The 16,416-nt window shown below is 36.6% G+C and overlaps 1 protein-coding gene across 2 annotated transcripts; it reads right to left on the bottom strand.

Moving 5' to 3' along the window:
- Nucleotides 1-23: 23 nt before the first annotated feature.
- LOC132191357 (probable protein S-acyltransferase 4) lies at nt 24-16,175 on the bottom strand. 2 transcript variants are annotated; one of them, XM_059606321.1, is made up of 6 exons: nt 15,687-16,175; nt 13,411-13,609; nt 12,440-12,748; nt 10,637-10,867; nt 804-1,360; nt 24-486 (listed from the first exon to the last, which is right to left on the bottom strand). In XM_059606321.1, exons 1-5 carry the CDS (start codon nt 15,728-15,730, stop codon nt 806-808), a joined length of 1,338 nt encoding a protein of 445 aa, XP_059462304.1. In that variant the 5' UTR covers nt 15,731-16,175; the 3' UTR covers nt 24-486; nt 804-805. The 2 variants fall into 2 exon arrangements, with proteins under 2 accessions (XP_059462304.1, XP_059462305.1); XM_059606322.1 differs by having other exon boundaries at nt 13,411-13,587.
- Between the last annotated feature and the right edge of the window lie 241 nt (nt 16,176-16,416).

Here is a 16,416-nt window from a genome sequence, read left to right as displayed (position 1 = left end):
AGAGCTGGAGATATGCAAAAAAAAAAAAGGGAACAAAAAAAGAATATTGCACATTATTATAAATACAAGTCAGTCCAGTTCATCAGATATATATACTCAACTCCAGCCAAATACAGAAAAACCTTGAACATGAGTAATTTAAAGTGGTAAAGAAGAACACAAAGGAAAATGAAAACCTACAACACAAATGTTGAGATCATTATACATTTGTTGCCGGCGCCATTTTGTTGAAGGTTTCCGCATTATTTGGAATAGTGCATGTGACATTTACAGCTTATAACAAACTTGGTCTGAACTTAATAATGAAGAGATGAAAAATCCTATGCCAGCCTCTCCTCTTTTCCAGCATAAAAAAAATGCCCCTGAGCATGTATTCAACTTCAATATTTGGGAACTCACAGCCTTTTCAAGCAACCAACTACGGCAACTAGAGAAACAACAAATCATCCCCATCTGCTTCAAGGTGTATAAGCCACAGAAAATGTCCTGCACCCAAACCAGCTGTTACCATTTATCATGGCTAAATGCTTAATTAATGACTAGTAAGTTAAACTTGTTGAGATTATATGAAAAAAAATAAATAAATACAAAAAAAGTAGTCACGTGACCACTTTTCCATCTAATCTAACGGCAAACCCTAACGGAGTGGCTCATTTGCCACGAAATAATAGTTTGATATATCTAAGTGTCACACTAGTCAATTTGTGGGACTTTTTTGAAAATGGGTGGTAGTGCAGGAGGCTTTTTTGTATTTATCCCTAAAAACAAAAGTTTGAAAATTCAGAATGGAAAGACCAAAAAACCTTTATGCTTGAAAAACTGGTGCTGTTGTGGTTTGGTGCAGGTTATTTCCATCATCGGTTCCCTCAAATGCTTCACTTCCATTGGCAGCCGTGGAGCTTTGATCAGACACTCCAGCTCCATCACCAGTAGAGGATCTTTGGATAAACGTTCCCACTCCATCTCCATCAGTGGAGCTTTGAACACATTGTTTTGATCCTTGCTCAACAGGCAGGACTGGATCAAAAGCGGCTCTTCGTTCTTCCTCCACGCTCTTCATACTATCTTCCAAATCACTGTAGTCCAAATGTCGCAAAATTCCTGGAAGTTTTAAATCACCGCCCTCGGCACACTTAGTTCCCATTTCAATGTCAATTTTCTCCTTTGGGCTAATAATAGCTTCCCCATGATTTGGAGTCACAGATGCCACCATTATATGTTCTTCCTCCACAAATGACCGGAATTTATGCATAGAAGGGGGGATCTTAGAGAAAAAAACCTCTATGAGGTTCTTCATCATTCCCTTGTTATATGGGTTCTCCTTCTTATCATATCGGTAGCGGAAGTTCTCGTAAGTTGTCTGAAGTAAAACAAATATCAAAATTGATTTATTAGAATTAATAAAAGAATTATGATCCATTACATCTGAAGAAAATCCCTTAAAAAAAAAGAAGCAGATATATGTGACTGTTCGTGTTTGCAAAAAAATAAAGAAAGAAAAAATAACAAATAAAAACACATTAGATAAGCACGCGGTAGTGAAAATGTCTATGAAAAGGCACATGATGACCCCTTTTTATTTATTTTTTATAGGTGAGGCACATGATGACCCCTTTAGTAGCACAAAATAGATTTGCAACTTGGAAATCAGCCTGACAAAACAGGATAAATCTCATTGTCTTTCTTGCAATTTAATTATTATTTTATTTTGAAAACCAAGTATACAATTCTACGTAATTTCCTGAAGGCACACAATAAAAAATATGGACAAATTTCCACAATAAAAGGCCTATTCCGATAATGTATCCTGAAACAAATACAAATATTGATTCTAAGATAACTTTAAAGAGATGTAATTTATAGAATCTCCAATATCTGAGATACATGATACTAATAAGAAGAAGCCTTGAGCAGTCCTTTTGAAACCTGTAAGAGAGAGTACTCTCTTTAAGGCTTGGTAAGGAAAATTTTATTCTCTCTATTTCCTTCAAAAATCACGTTACTCACAAAATAAAACACACTATGAATTGTTATGTTAGAACTGAAAAATGGTTATAGGACATTTATTTATAAGAGAATCCATGGTCAATCGTGCAGTTACAAAAGTATATGCTTATAAAACAACGTACACAGACAACAAGATGCAGATTCGAACAGTAAGAGATGACAGAATTAAAAAGAATCACATCTCTAAGACTGGGAGACTTTGTGGGTAGCAAGTAATAAGAACAAAATGACAGAAGATTAATCCTCAATTACAAGAATTTATCAAGGTTCCCTTGACCTTGCAGTTAAGAGTATGCAACTCCAAGCTTTCATAACCGGGATCAAGCATTGGTACTTCTCTTGTGGTATACAATACATTTGGGACTAACATGGTTTTCGTAAGTGACAAATGAGATGACATGTAAGGTGGATTTAGGTAGAAAGAAAACTCGCCGTATATGATTTATTAGAATGTATAACAATTCAAATAGTTGGGACAAAATTAACAGAGATTTGAACTTATATTTGTATATTCACTAGGAGCTAACTTTGACAATATGACTGACCATATATTTACTTCACCAGATCCAATTAAACTAGGTGATGTAGCACTTAAATCAGGAAATGGAGGCAACCTTAGTCATTTCAATGCAATACAGAAGCTACAGAACTGTTTTTTAAGTTAATGACAGAGCCTTGCTAAAATCTGTCAGAATATAAGATATCTTCTATCTGTGTTAATTTCTTTATTAAGTATTTACCTTTCTTAAGTCACTTCACTTACCCTACTTCCCTATAAATAGACTCATCTCTAACACAAATAAATCAAGTCAATAAGATCAAGACCTGCCTTATAGGGCACTTTCCAGTGGTGGTTTCTCTAGCTTCCGCTTACAGTATCGATTAAATTTTAGCATAAGCTTTTCGTAGTATTAGAGCCACTTTCCTATGGACTCTTTGTCTCCCGCCACCACTGTCATGACGCGCCACCGTGATTCCCCACCGTGCCCTTCTTCCAGATTTTTTGTTTGATGATTGGGTGTGAATGGTGTTTGAAGGAGGGATTTTGTTAGAGAAAGTGTGAGTTTCTGTGTGAGTGAGAGAGAGATGGATTGAGGGAAGAAGCGAGTTGGGAGGAAAAGGAGAGTGGGGTGGCCGGCGGCACAGCCATGGTGCACGCCACCCCAAACAGAAGAGAGAAGTATAAGAGAAGGGGAGATTGAAGAGGGAGAAGAGAGGGATTGGGTTGTGCAACAGCACAGCCAGTGAGGTGGAGAGAGAGAGTAGTAAGGGAGGGAGAGAGAGAGAGACCTATATGGTTAAGAAAAAAAAGAGGTTTTTAAATGAGAGGACGAATAGAGGGACTAGGTGTTTAATTTTAAGTTAAAAGAAAAAACTCGACTAACAAGAAAGAATTAATTGTAGACCACAAACGAAACACTGCGGTTTGTAGACCACAAACGAAACACTGCGGACAAAGAGGAACCAAGGGATATAGCAAACGAAGTAAACGTGCTCCGGAATGATGTAAAAGTTTATTTCCATAAATTTGGAATTAAATTGGATATTTTAGAATGCATGAAATAATGTTTTTTTTTTAAAAAAAAAAATTTCATTACATGATAAATTTGCAAATAAAATTGGATATTTAAGTGTGTATAAAATGATGCCTTTTATTATATGATAAATTGCAAATTTATTGAATATTTTAACATGCATGAAACGATGTGCTTTTATTACTTGACGCGAGCCCATAAATTTCATATATGTTGTATGTTATGTTTGATGTATGAAATTGATATGTTATGTAGAATGAAAAATGGATTTTTTTTTATTTTTATGAAAGCTAAATTTATAGTATGAGGTAAAAAGTGGCACGTACTCACAATATGAAATTACACAGAAAGTTATGAAATGAAAGGAAATGAAATGTTTAAGAAAACAATGATTAAATGTTAAATGTATGTGTGAGCATGTGCCATAGCTTTTAATTATGACACCAGTACCGCGTGATAAATAAGAATAGGGATAGCACAACGCAACCAGGCGATAAGAAGTTGGATATTACCTCTGTAAATTCTATCTTGAGTAAGCCATCATAGTGAAGGATGTTTACGTGAAGCCATGATCACCCATCCTGTGGCCACAAGATGGGCTACGTACGACATATGAGACGCGCCAACCTCAATGGTACATGTGTTAAATGTCCTAGCATGGCTACGGGGAAAAGCAATAAGATGATATGATGATTGTAATGATATGTTTATGACAATTTACTTTGCAAGTTAAATATGATATGATGTTTTAGTTTTTAGCCGTGCAAAGGGATGTGTTTATTTATCTATCTCTTGACTTGAAATGGGAACAGGAACTATGAAACATGTTTTATTATTGCATTTTACAGAGGACGCCGACTTAGGGGATGAGCAGATAGAGTAGAGGGTAGACACGCTCCCTGAGGGTATTTTGTACTGTGTAGATTTTGGTCTGCCTTGGCATTGTAGTTTGATCTACCAATATAGTTGGAAGGTACATATTTTGCAACTTTTGGGTTATGTATGCATTTAAGTTGTAAAGATGTGACTTTTAGACAAGTAATTATATTAATGTCTTAGTTCATGGAGATCTGTCTGGTTATGCCACAGACGTTTCATCACGTGATGCTACAAATGGGGGTAGGGTTGTGCAGAGCACAAAGGAGGACCTGTTTTCAATCCTTTGGGCATAGAAGGGTGGTCTTGAGAAGGTGCTAGGGGATTTGGATCGGGTGATGGCTTCAATTTTGGCTAGGCTGGTGAAGCTTGGGTTGGGTCGTAAGCCCATTGGGCGCAAGAAGGGTCTTTGGGCCTTTAGGCAAGCACACAAGCCCAAGCTTTATCCCTTTCATAAGTCCAAGTCCAAACTCCTGTTTTATTCCAAAGGCCTTTTAAGCCCAGTTCCATTATCAAGTCCAGGTCTGACCCGGCTCTAGAAACATCAGACTTTGACAAAGCATATGCCAAAGGTTCCACTGACAATTGGTTTGGTCCTAGGGACGTCAAAGACTTTGATAGAGGATGTGACAAAGGCTCGTTTGATGGTTGGTCTGGTCCCAAAGGTTTTGGAAGGGGTCTCTATTGGGTCTACCCTGGTGAGTTCTGGTGTCGTCGACGTTCCTTGGACAGCAAGCTTGTCGTCGATATTCATCTAGATAACATTAGAATCTCAGATTTCGGCATCATCTATTGTGGAGACTCGGCCCAATGATGGAGGGAACCCTAAACTGGTGAAAAGTCTTCTTCCATGTGGCTTTCTCAACCCTCTGTCCCTGCCGATTGCTTTGGGTCCAAGCAAGGAAGCTTCAGGTATGGCCCTTCTTCCATCCGTTCCTACAGTTAGGGTCTCTAGTGTAGTCTTGAATACTGGGTTGGCTCCAAGAGGGCTTCCTAGGCCGAAGGATTCGTCAGGTGTCGTGGCTTCAGGCTTCGGGTTTTTGATTTGCTGTCACTGTCTTTACTCACCTCTAAACCCATGAAGTGCTATAACTGCAAGATGAGGGATAATAGATTTTTGAAAGTGGATGATAGCTTGATCGCCAAGGCAGTGTCAGCATTAAGTGTCCCGCCTATCTCTTCTAGTGCAGTGACAGGCTTGGTCCAATCCCAAAAGTTGTTGGTTGGATTCAGTCCATCTTTGGAATTGGTGGATAGTGAAGAGGAGGATGGAGATTTCTGAGGTGGGGAAGATAGAGATTTCCCTTGCCCTTTGAGTGATTTCCCCCCTGCCACCCGTTTGGACTGGACTTTCATGGGGGATCCGTGTAAGGGGATTGATGTCTCCTTAGAGGTTACGTTACATCCTCTAGGTGAGGAAAAGGCAAGACTCACGCTTTCTAGCGTTGAGCGCCTCGGGGGGTTTTGGGCTTTGTTGTTATGTGGGTTTTGGATTTGAGGGCTAGTCGGATGCGTGGATTTGTGGGTGTTCTTACTGTATTGTTTGGGTTTCTTCTACTAGTTTGGAGCCTCTTGTGTATAATAATGCCTTGTTCTTAGGGGCGCCTTACGCTTTTTCATAAAAAATACATTACTTATCAAAAAAAGAAAATTATATTAATGTATTAGTCAAACCTGACATATCCAATTTCAGCTGCCTGATCTCACTAGTATGAAAGGCTATGAAATGGTATGAAAGTTATGAAAAACCATGACATGAAATGAAGCGTTATTTGTTGAGGGATATAATTTCAATATATATATAGCTAATTTCGTTGAATTTATAACGTCAAAGTGCAATAGTAGTGCACTTAAGTTATTATATATTGCATAATAATTAAGGGGCGTTACAACGTGGTACCAAAGTAATCGGCTCTAAAGACCTTAGAAATTATATGTATTAGGACGGTAGCATATAGGCTCTAGGTTTGGATCTACACCAAAGCATAGGCTAGGTTAGCAGAAAAAAAGTGAGTTGGGATGTGTCCTCATGCAAATTGCGAAGCTTGCAACGTATGCCTCCTGCCAACTAAACAACTATGAGCAGAATTACCCCACTCATGATTTGTGGAGCTGTAGACAGTGGTCTTTTCCGTGTGAGATATACATAGACCACAAATGTCTCAAGTATTTCTTCATTTGGAAGGAACTGAAAATGAGACAAAGGAGATGGTTAAGAGCTGATAATATATTACGATTGCACGATCAACTACCATCCAAGAAAGGCAAGTGTGGTGGGCTAGATCAGTAGGGGAGGTAGCATCCTTGATGATCACAATCAAAATTAAATGGGGTAACTTTACTGAAGACCCCTAAACTTCCATTCGATTTGCAAACCCCACGTAAACTTCAAAATCTCTTAATTTAGTCCCTAAACTTTCAATTGCTCTCAATTTGAACCCCTCCGTCAAATTTAGCCGTTAGAAATAACAAAAAAGACAAAAATATCCCTGATTTTTGTTTTTTTTTTTTTAAATAAAGAAACATTTTGGAATTAAGGGTAAAGTTGGAATTTTATAAAAAAGTCAGGGTATAAATGGTATTTAACGTTTAAAATTTGACGGAGGGGTCCAAATTAATTGCAATTGAATGTTCAGGGAACTAAATTGAGAGATTTTGAAGTTTGGGGTGAGTTTGTCAAATCGGATGAAAGTTTAGGGGTCTTCAGTGAAGTTACCCCAAATTAAATCTAGAAAGGCTCAGCTTAGAGATTGTGGAAGAGGGACAACCAACATTTATGGCTAAATTGGTAATCCAATTAATGTTGGTAGAGAGAATTAAGGTGGCACAAGAGAAGAACCCAAGGTTCGTGATGCTTAAGGCCAATGTCAATAAAGGGGAAGCACTAAACTTCTACGTCATGATTGATGGGATATTGAGGTTTTGGGATTAAATTATTTGTACCGAATGATGAGGAGTTTAAGAGAGTAGGGAGGAAGCTCACCGTTCACTCTACATTGTACATCCGGATAGCACACATAGAACCAGAGACCTACAAGACCTCTTCAGCCACTTCACGTGCCATAGTGGAATTGTGAAGAAGTCGCCATGGATTTTGTGGTAGGGTTGCCTAGGGCACCTATGGGGCAAGACGTCATATGGGTGGTGGTAGACCGATTGACAAAGGCTGTCCATTTTATTCCAATCAAGGTAAGGTACTCGAGGGAGAAACTGACACAATTATATGTTCAAGAGGTTGTCAAATTGCATGGGGTGTCAACAATAATTGTCTCAAAACGAGACCCCTGATTCACGTTGAGATTTTGGAAGGTTCAGGAAGAGGCGATGGGAACCAAGTTAAGATTTAGTATTGCCTTCCATCCCCAAACAGATGTTCAGCTAGAGAGAACTATTCAGACTTTGTAAGACATGTTATGGGTGTGCGTTCTTGGTTTTAAGAGAAGTTGGATCCAATACCTTTCCTTAATCAAGTTCGCATATAATAATAGTTTCCAACTGAGTATTGGGATGGCACCATAACATCGTGTTGTTGTAGAACCCTAGACCTCCTAGAGTAATTTTTATGATGTTGCTTGTTCTTTTCTTTTTTTTGTTTGGTAGCTATTCCCTTAATTATCTCTTTTAATTTTGTGGGTTTAATAGAGGGATATGTTAAAGGGATTAAAAAGACTTAAAAGGGGCAAAAATGTCAATAAAATTGAAGTCTAAATCCTATCAAAATCTACCCAGCTGTCTTTTATCCCAAAAAGGAAAGTTTTCTTTGTTAAAACAAGTCCTAATTGTATGTTAACACATCCCTATTTTGTAGGAGCTGTTTTCCTAAGTTATTTCAAAAATAAAAGAGGTCTATTTTTGAAAGGAAACTTTAGTTTTAATGCTTACAGTTTTACTTGCAACCCTACCTCAAGAAACTGTGTTTTTATTTCAGAAGTAAAACTACCTAAACATTGTCCCCAAGGGATAGCTCAATCAATTGTGGACCACGCCTTAAGAAGTGGAGGTCATTAGTTCGAAATTCGAATCACCCTCCCCTCCTCTTGTGTGGACATGTCCAAAAAAAAAAAAAAAAAAAAAACCAACTTTATTTTATAGCTGCCCTAAAATCCCTAATAGCCCTAAAACCCTAAAATTCCCCTGCAGCAGCTATCAGTTTACCTTATTGCTGTTAGTCAATTAAAACCCTAAAGTTACTTTATAAATCAGCCGCTTAATTAAGCCCCAAGCCTCACGTCAGTTTTAAAAAAGAAGAAAGCAAAAAGAAAACAAACGCAGCTCTCTCTCTCTCTCTCTCTCCAAGATAAACCCTAAAAGCCTTCAAACAAAATCCTTTAAGGTTGCAACCAGGACAGTCGAAATAAGCCCCAAAATTGATTCCTAGAAGTTGCCACTGCTGTCCAGCTTCTAGATGCAAATGTTTTCAATGGAGTTTTTTAGAGCTCATTTTCCACAAATTTGAGAAAAATATCTCCTTTGTGTTTTTCTTAATTTGAATATGTTAAATCTTGCAAAATCAGTGCAAGAGGTTGTTTCCTGCACAGAACAGTGTTGCTGCCCAAAAGAACAGATTTTTGTCTATTCGTAGATTTTTGCTTAGGTATGAATTCTAATAAGCCTTACCATTGATGAATAGTTATGTTACTATAAGAATCATAATAAAAACCTATTAATACATTAATAATTGAATTAAACTTTATGTTTGATCTTCCAATACATGCTGCCAGCACTAAAGGAAACATGTGGGATCTGATTTCTTTCTTAATTGACATGAATATAGTCTGTACAGCATGATTGAATAATTTCCTGAGTGTTTTAAATTGGCATAACATGTTGTATGAGTGATTCAGTGTGTTGCATTGCATTGTAGTAACCAAACATTAAGATTTGGCTGCCCCAGAATTTTCTGCAGCACTGCAGTCACCAAAAAAGGTGGCTGTAGGGCCTTTCTCAAAAAGATAGTTTGCGATTATTAGACCCTAGAATAAATTTTCTTTGGGTTGCCTTTCTAATGGTCCAAACGATGCAATCATTGGACACTTGTAGGGTTTACAACGAAGTGATCTTCGCTGACACGTTGCTGGAATTACAAAGCACACGCACACAAACACACTAGTTGAACCTTGAGGCCTTAAAAAACTCTCTTTCTGGCCAAAGACCAGAATTATCTAGGGAACCTTATGGTTACCTAAGAACCCTATAAAGACTAGATCCATGTGATGTTGACACCTACACTATAAAGAGAATGAGAATAAACTCACTTTGCATGATCTGTGTGTAATAATTGAGCATACATGCATAGTAGGGTCATTCAAAGAAAAGAATTGAACTTGAAATATGAAATGAATGTCTTAATTAAAGAGGAGAAAACAGATCTACCGCTTAGTGTGGAAAGCAATGTTTAGGAGGGTCAAACAATGGAAAAGAACGAATAGTTTACAAGAGTGTTAGCAATAGTAATCATTGTAAATGTTTGCTGAGCTTGCTAAGTGAAGAGTGTTGAACTTTTGAAGTTAAGGAGTGAGCTAAGTACATATGATCATACCTTTGCTTCCAAATGTCAATGTCATGTTTTGTTAAAGTTATTTTCAAAGAATATAAATGCAATGTTAGCCTTTATTTGTAGCCATTCCTAAATTATATCAGAACTTCAGGCCATTTTATGTATCCACTACACGGAGGGTGTAATGGAGGAATATCAGGACTTCAGGCCCAGTGGAGAGGGAGGGAGAGAGATCTGAAAGAAAGAAAAGAGAGAGACAAAGTCCTAAGAAAACGATAGAAGAGAGAGAAGAAAAAGATGAATAAAGAGAAGCCTAATAACCTTCTTATATGATTATTATTTATTATTGTTGTAACTCAAGCACTGCTTGTTAAGGGCATAAAATTACTTAAACTTTGAGGGAATTCAGTTGTGCGAAACACAAATTTTCTGCCCATCCAGGTGTAAATTTCCCCTGAATGGAAAAATATTTCCGTTGGGTTGGGATTTTTATTTGCACCAAATATAGGTAAACGTGGAAATACTTTCTGGAAAATGTTTTACAACGAAATAAAACAGATCCCCTAGAGATGCTATAATCTGTTAATAAATCTATTCATACCCTAGACATTAGATATATTAATAACTACGTAGGAATATGACTGTAACATAACGAAGCACAAGAGAGTAAAATATACAGTCTATATCACTTGTTTCTACGTATTTTAAGTAATAAGGCTACCTGGTTTGTGCAAATCAGATAGAAATGGAAAACGGTAAGACCACCAACGAACCAGACAGCTATGAAGCAGTACACTATGAGAAAATCTGATGGGATATCATGTTGCACAGCCTTCCAAACACTGCCTTTCTCTTCAAGAATTTTAAGAATGCTGATCAAAGAAAACACGAACACGTGTATACACAAGATGGTTGATGTTAAGATGAACATGAAGAAGAACCGATAGTTACGCTGCAACCAGATCAACATGTAGAAGTATTGTTAGTTTCCAGAAGAATGTATGATGAAACAATTTGAGTAGCATTTGCAAACCAAATAGAATTCGAAGCATCAATTTCCTAGTTCATATCATGTAAATTAACTACAGCATCTTTCTTATACATATTATGCTTTTCTTACCACTTTGAAAGCCACACCAGGATCACCAATTAGTATTGCCATAAAATACCATTCCCTATTTATCATCATATTACAAACTAGTAGTCTAATTAGGAAAAGAGTGCTGCTGCCTTAAAATTGGGCATTCATTGTTTCCCTACATTCTAATTATGGCTGCATGTGCGTGCTTTTCGCAAGGTAACTAATGGGTGAAATTCTCAGTGGGTGTCCAAGACAAGCGCCACAAGTCCAGTGCTCGAAAAAAAGTGTTTGGCCTGTGACAGTATACAGCAGCTCAATTAGGTAGCCTTACAATTGACATGAAACAATGTCTGCAGAGGAGCTATACCCTAACAAAGAGTGATTGGAGGAGCTAGAGGTGCAGTTGTCCCAAACAAAAAAGAGACCGCACTTTACACAATCTGACTTTTAGGTAATATCATTTCAAACTTCATATATCCATTGAGAATCAAATTGACGAAGGAAAAAAGAGTATAGGCTTATATTAATAATTAATAAAAAGAAAATCACATAATTATTTTTTAGTAGATTCACTAACTTTTTGATACCAGGTTCATTCACAACCAACTTTATTTCCATTTAATAAGGTCATTACCAGCAGAAGTCCAGATACCCTATTATTGCATGAGAAAAGAAATTCCAAACATTCAACATACTCCAATATAGCCCCCCTCCTAACATCCAACAATTTTGGAAACTGCTACAGTATTTTCAATCCATCAATTATTTTCGACACTTAAAGTAGACTCAGAAAAGATTCAACAGTATACAGCTACAAGTGTAAATCAATCAGAATGAAATGATTTTTTGGTCATTCAAAATATGTGACAACATAGACGTGATTAGACAAAACAACTCAACAAGTACATTTTCTCTTCTTTCTTTGATTTTTATCATTCAATTTTATCTTTCTACAAAAAGTACTATGGAAGTAAGTGGGTAAGTTTTTGGTGGGTGAAGCTTTTGCAACTATTAGTAGGATAGGTTTAGGATAGAATTTCTAAATTGGGTTTCGGATGAGGTCAGGATATCAAATGTCTAATAGGGATACGTTCAGGAGGACTTTCCCTTTCCCACATCCAACCCATTGCATTCCTGGTGATTTGATGTACCAGCCTTCTAATTGCTTCCTTTGCATTGCTCTGAAATTAAAATTAATGAAAATTCCTATCTTTTTGACTTAATAAACCTATATTATTAAATTATATCGAAAAGACTAAGTAATGGCCAGCAACCCCTTTCACCTTTACCAAATTTGCTTTTCCTTAAATAGATGTATATCAGTTCAGTTTGTTGACAGGTCTAATATTGAGTAACATAAACACGGAATATAATCTTAAACCTTTTCTTTTTCTTTGGAAAAAAGAAAGAAAGAAAAACTGCAAACAGAAAAATTGAACTTACCTGTCCAATGCACTGACCAACCCAGGGACAGTGGTGATCAAATCTCTGGACACAATTGTTGCAGATGGAACAATGAGAAGTACGAGGTGGGCGATAAAGCATACAAGTGTCACAGTACTTCACTTTTACGGTGTGACCATTCACAATCACATCTTTTGTTCGGGGTAGTTTCAAGTGAGGGGTTCTATCATTAACCCACTCCATAGATGGTGTAGTTGAATCAAATGTTTCATCCGCTTCCGGAGGCGTTGAATTTCTAGGGACTATTCCAGGATCTCTACCAGAGGTGAAGAAGAGAAATATTAAATCCTGCACAAAAGTTGATAGGTCATTGTTACTGTAAGTGCAGAAACAAGCTATCAATATAGGCACCAAGACAAAGGCATGAAGAAACAATTCTCTAATGGAAAATCAGTTATAAACATGGAATTGCAACAATTTCATCTTGATTTTCATTGTGTCTGATGGATAGTATCCAAAGTTTTGAATAAAAGTCAATATCCTAAAGAAGAAGATACATGTGTAGTAATTTACAGAAAGTTGAAAAATTATATCAGAGTAATTTTCTGAAATCCAACAATATAACAAAACTGCTCCTGCACTGCAGTACAAAAACTAAATACTAATGAAACAAAGTAGACTCCTTCCAAGGCTAATTGGCCAGTTTTGGGAGGATAACCCCTGCCTCCCCAGCTTGGCATGCCGCCTAAACAATGATAACACATTCTATGGGCTTTCTTTTTCTTCTGCTTTTTTCTTTCTTTTGGGGGAAGGGAGGGGGGCTGTAACTTTTTTCTCTTCATTTAAAATTCATGTGGTTTCTGAATAATCAATGCACTTGTGAAAATATCATGCGGCATCCCTACAGTGAGGATTGTGTCCACAACAACACAGGACTGGGTTTGGGCATGCACAGTTTTGGAAACAGTAATCATGATTGGGAGATAAACATAAAATAGAAAAAAACTTACCAAAATACCAAGGATTGCGCCCACAATCAATACAGGATTCCACAGATGATCATTTTTCTTTGTATTAAAATAAATCCTTATACAAAAAACAATTGCAGGACAACCAATAAGGAGTGTGGACAGAAACAGAGATGCCACATCAGGACCAAAGATCAATCTCCCACTGCAGAAAAATTTCTGAAAAAACCAAGAAAAGGCACTGTAAGTGCAAGTATGCCATATTAGTTCTGCATCTCTGATGATATTGCAACAATACTGGGCATGCTTAAACAGCTAGCTTCTTTAATAAACCTAAAGACAATTCCCTAGAACTTTTACAGAGCACAAGCTTCAAACACAGATATGCTACACACACACACATGTATATAAAATATATCAAGTAAAAGTAAATAAACTAACAAACTTTACTCAGCTGTCATGGCCAAGATATTCTTAAAAATAAGAGACTGAAGAAATATGAAATTCTAAGCACCCATAATGTGGAAGGAGAAAATATAACAAAAGTATACACAGACATCAGGTGTGCTGATTGGCAAACCAAAAAAAAAAAAAAAAAGCAGTAAAATCGGTGTGCTCTCAAGATATGATCAATAAATCCAAACTTTACAATTTGAACTACACAACGTGGCTGCAAGAGGGACAGGAGATATTGTGCATGACATGATAAATTATCATTAATTAGTATTTATTTATTCATCTGTGATACTATTAACAAATATTCTTATCATTATTGTTTTCTGGGGACATGACCTAGTAATGTTCAAACCAACTCGATAAGCCTTGGTGCAAATAATTAGGATTTTAGGGTCTTGTGCACAACCCATATCCACACACAAACAGACAGACAAAAACAAACACATGCACACACAGAGAGAGGAAGTAACTTGTTATTTTCTTCCTCTAACTACAGGCAATATACACACAAAGATAATAACCATTAAAATAATTTCTCTGCTATCTACTGGTCAGTCAACATAATTGTAATAACAGTAGAAAAGAAAGGAGAGAGAGAGAGAGAGAGAGAGATGATTTAAACATAGTGTTTTAATTATCAAGTAAATACAGAATCCCCTATGGATAATCAGCTTGTAATATAGTCAATGCTATCTCCAATAACTCACTAGACGAAAGATACTTATATAAATAAACAGTTGAAAATATAAAGAACTTCTTTGAATTGCCAATCCAACAAGCAAAACCAGCAATTGTCAATAAAATCATGAAATGACAAAAGAAAGAAATGAAGAAAAATACATAAATGAGTGGAATTTAAATGTGCACGTTATAAGAAAATAGACTAACTAGATAAGCAACCCTTCCCTTCCCCCACCCCCTTCTCATTAGCGTCACTGACATGATACTAAAGTCAAGTAAACTGGATTACAACCAAAAATGAAAGCCCTCTTCTGCTCCGTTTGGTTCCCATTTTACAAGAAAAAATAAAGGGAAGATAAGAAAAGACTGAAAAAATCTAATATTTTTCTTTGTTGTTCATAAAGAGAAAGTTAAGCAGAAGAAATAAAAGGAAAAAATGTTAAAGAAAGAGTACACTCCTTTTGGTCCACATTCTACAAGATAAAAAATAAATAAAGAAACGAAGAGAAAAGAAAAGCCTAGTGTTAGTACTTTTTTTTTTTCCCCCTTACACCTATTCTCAAGGAAATTTTGGTGGCCCAGCTATTTTACTCACAAATCCTTTCCTTTCGTCTCCCCCTTGGGCCTTGACAAACCAGACATTGGAAAAAATAATAATAATAATAATAAAAGAGAGAATTTAAAGATCTACTCTTCTTTCCTTATCTCTAGGGGTAAACCAAAATACTGGAATTTCAGTAGTTATGTTTTAGTAGTGTGGTCGGATGACATATGATAATCAATCCTGAATAATTTTATACTGATTAAATAGAACCCACAACACGAAAAATCCGACAATCAGCGTTGATTATTGCATTTTGTTGTCTCTAATCACATTAGCAAAGCGAAACCTAGAACACCCTAACTAGTACAATTTCAAGATTTCCAGTTATCAATAACAGAGGATCAATCATAACGAGCAAAATAAAAACACTATCCATATCCTAAAACCAAATAATCACAAATCAAACACCGAACAAGTAAGAATGGAACCCAATACAACGAAATCGAGTAATTTTTAATATATTCATCCAGAAAGATAGAAAACAGGAAGAAAAAAAATGCAATTCAATTTATAAACTAAAGAATCAGTTAACATTGAAAACAAAACCCAATTGACATAGAGAGATAGTGAAACTCACATTGTTTCCCTTCCAAACTTTGTAGAACCTCTGGGGTTTATCATTCGGGTCCATAATGTCACCAGGAAGAAGAACAACTCAGAACCCAGATTAGGATTTCTGCTCCACTTTCCAAACCACAACAGAGCTCTCTATTATCACAGCCCCACTTTCTCCTCCTCGCCATCCATTGCATATATCACACGAAACCCACAAAAATCTTCAAACGCAATCCAAAATTTGCTTTCTGGGCTTATGATTCTGTAGACAATACATGCATGTGAATGTGAACTGGAGGTTGGAAAGGCAGGTGATGAGAAAGAGAGAGAGAGAGAGACAGGTTGTTGGATCAAAAATAAAAATCCAGCTGCCTCTCTGCACACCCAAAACAACACTTGTTATTGTTTCAGACGGATTGTACAAAGAAACAAGATTCTCTCTCTCTCTTTCTCTCTCTCTCCAAAACCCTTTACTATTTTTTCTTGCTTCCCAAACGCTGGCAACGATGAGTTCGGGGGCGGATGTTTCAATTTCTCCCAGATTTTACGCGCGTAATATTCCTTATTTTATTACTTTATTATTTTATTTAATTAATATTTTCTTAAAATTGTCTAATATGTCAACCGGCACTCTGAGCAACGTGCCATCACGGCCTATTTTTGAAGTTGTCTCATTATTTCCACGCGCTTTTTCTTTCTTGCTAGTTTTTAATAAATTGGTCGGATTGGTCCTTCACTCTTTCGGATGAAAT

The sequence above is a fragment of the Corylus avellana genome, chromosome ca9 (assembly GCF_901000735.1).
Source record: "Corylus avellana chromosome ca9, CavTom2PMs-1.0".
Taxonomy (NCBI): domain Eukaryota; kingdom Viridiplantae; phylum Streptophyta; class Magnoliopsida; order Fagales; family Betulaceae; genus Corylus; species Corylus avellana.
This window is presented reverse-complemented; position numbering and strand designations above follow the sequence as displayed.

Bases quoted from the DNA above. Each gene is read 5' to 3' on its own strand.
- LOC132191357 (XM_059606321.1), bottom strand. From the start codon at position 15,730: ATGATAAACCCCAGAGGTTCTACAAAGTTTGGAAGGGAAACAAT. The intron at 13,610-15,686 runs GTGAGTTTCACT...TTGCACTTACAG, and splicing joins AAGTTTGGAAGGGAAACAAT to TGCCTTTTCTTGGTTTTTTC. The intron at 10,868-12,439 runs GTAAGTTCAATT...ATCTGGTTGCAG, and splicing joins TTGGTCAGTGCATTGGACAG to CGTAACTATCGGTTCTTCTT.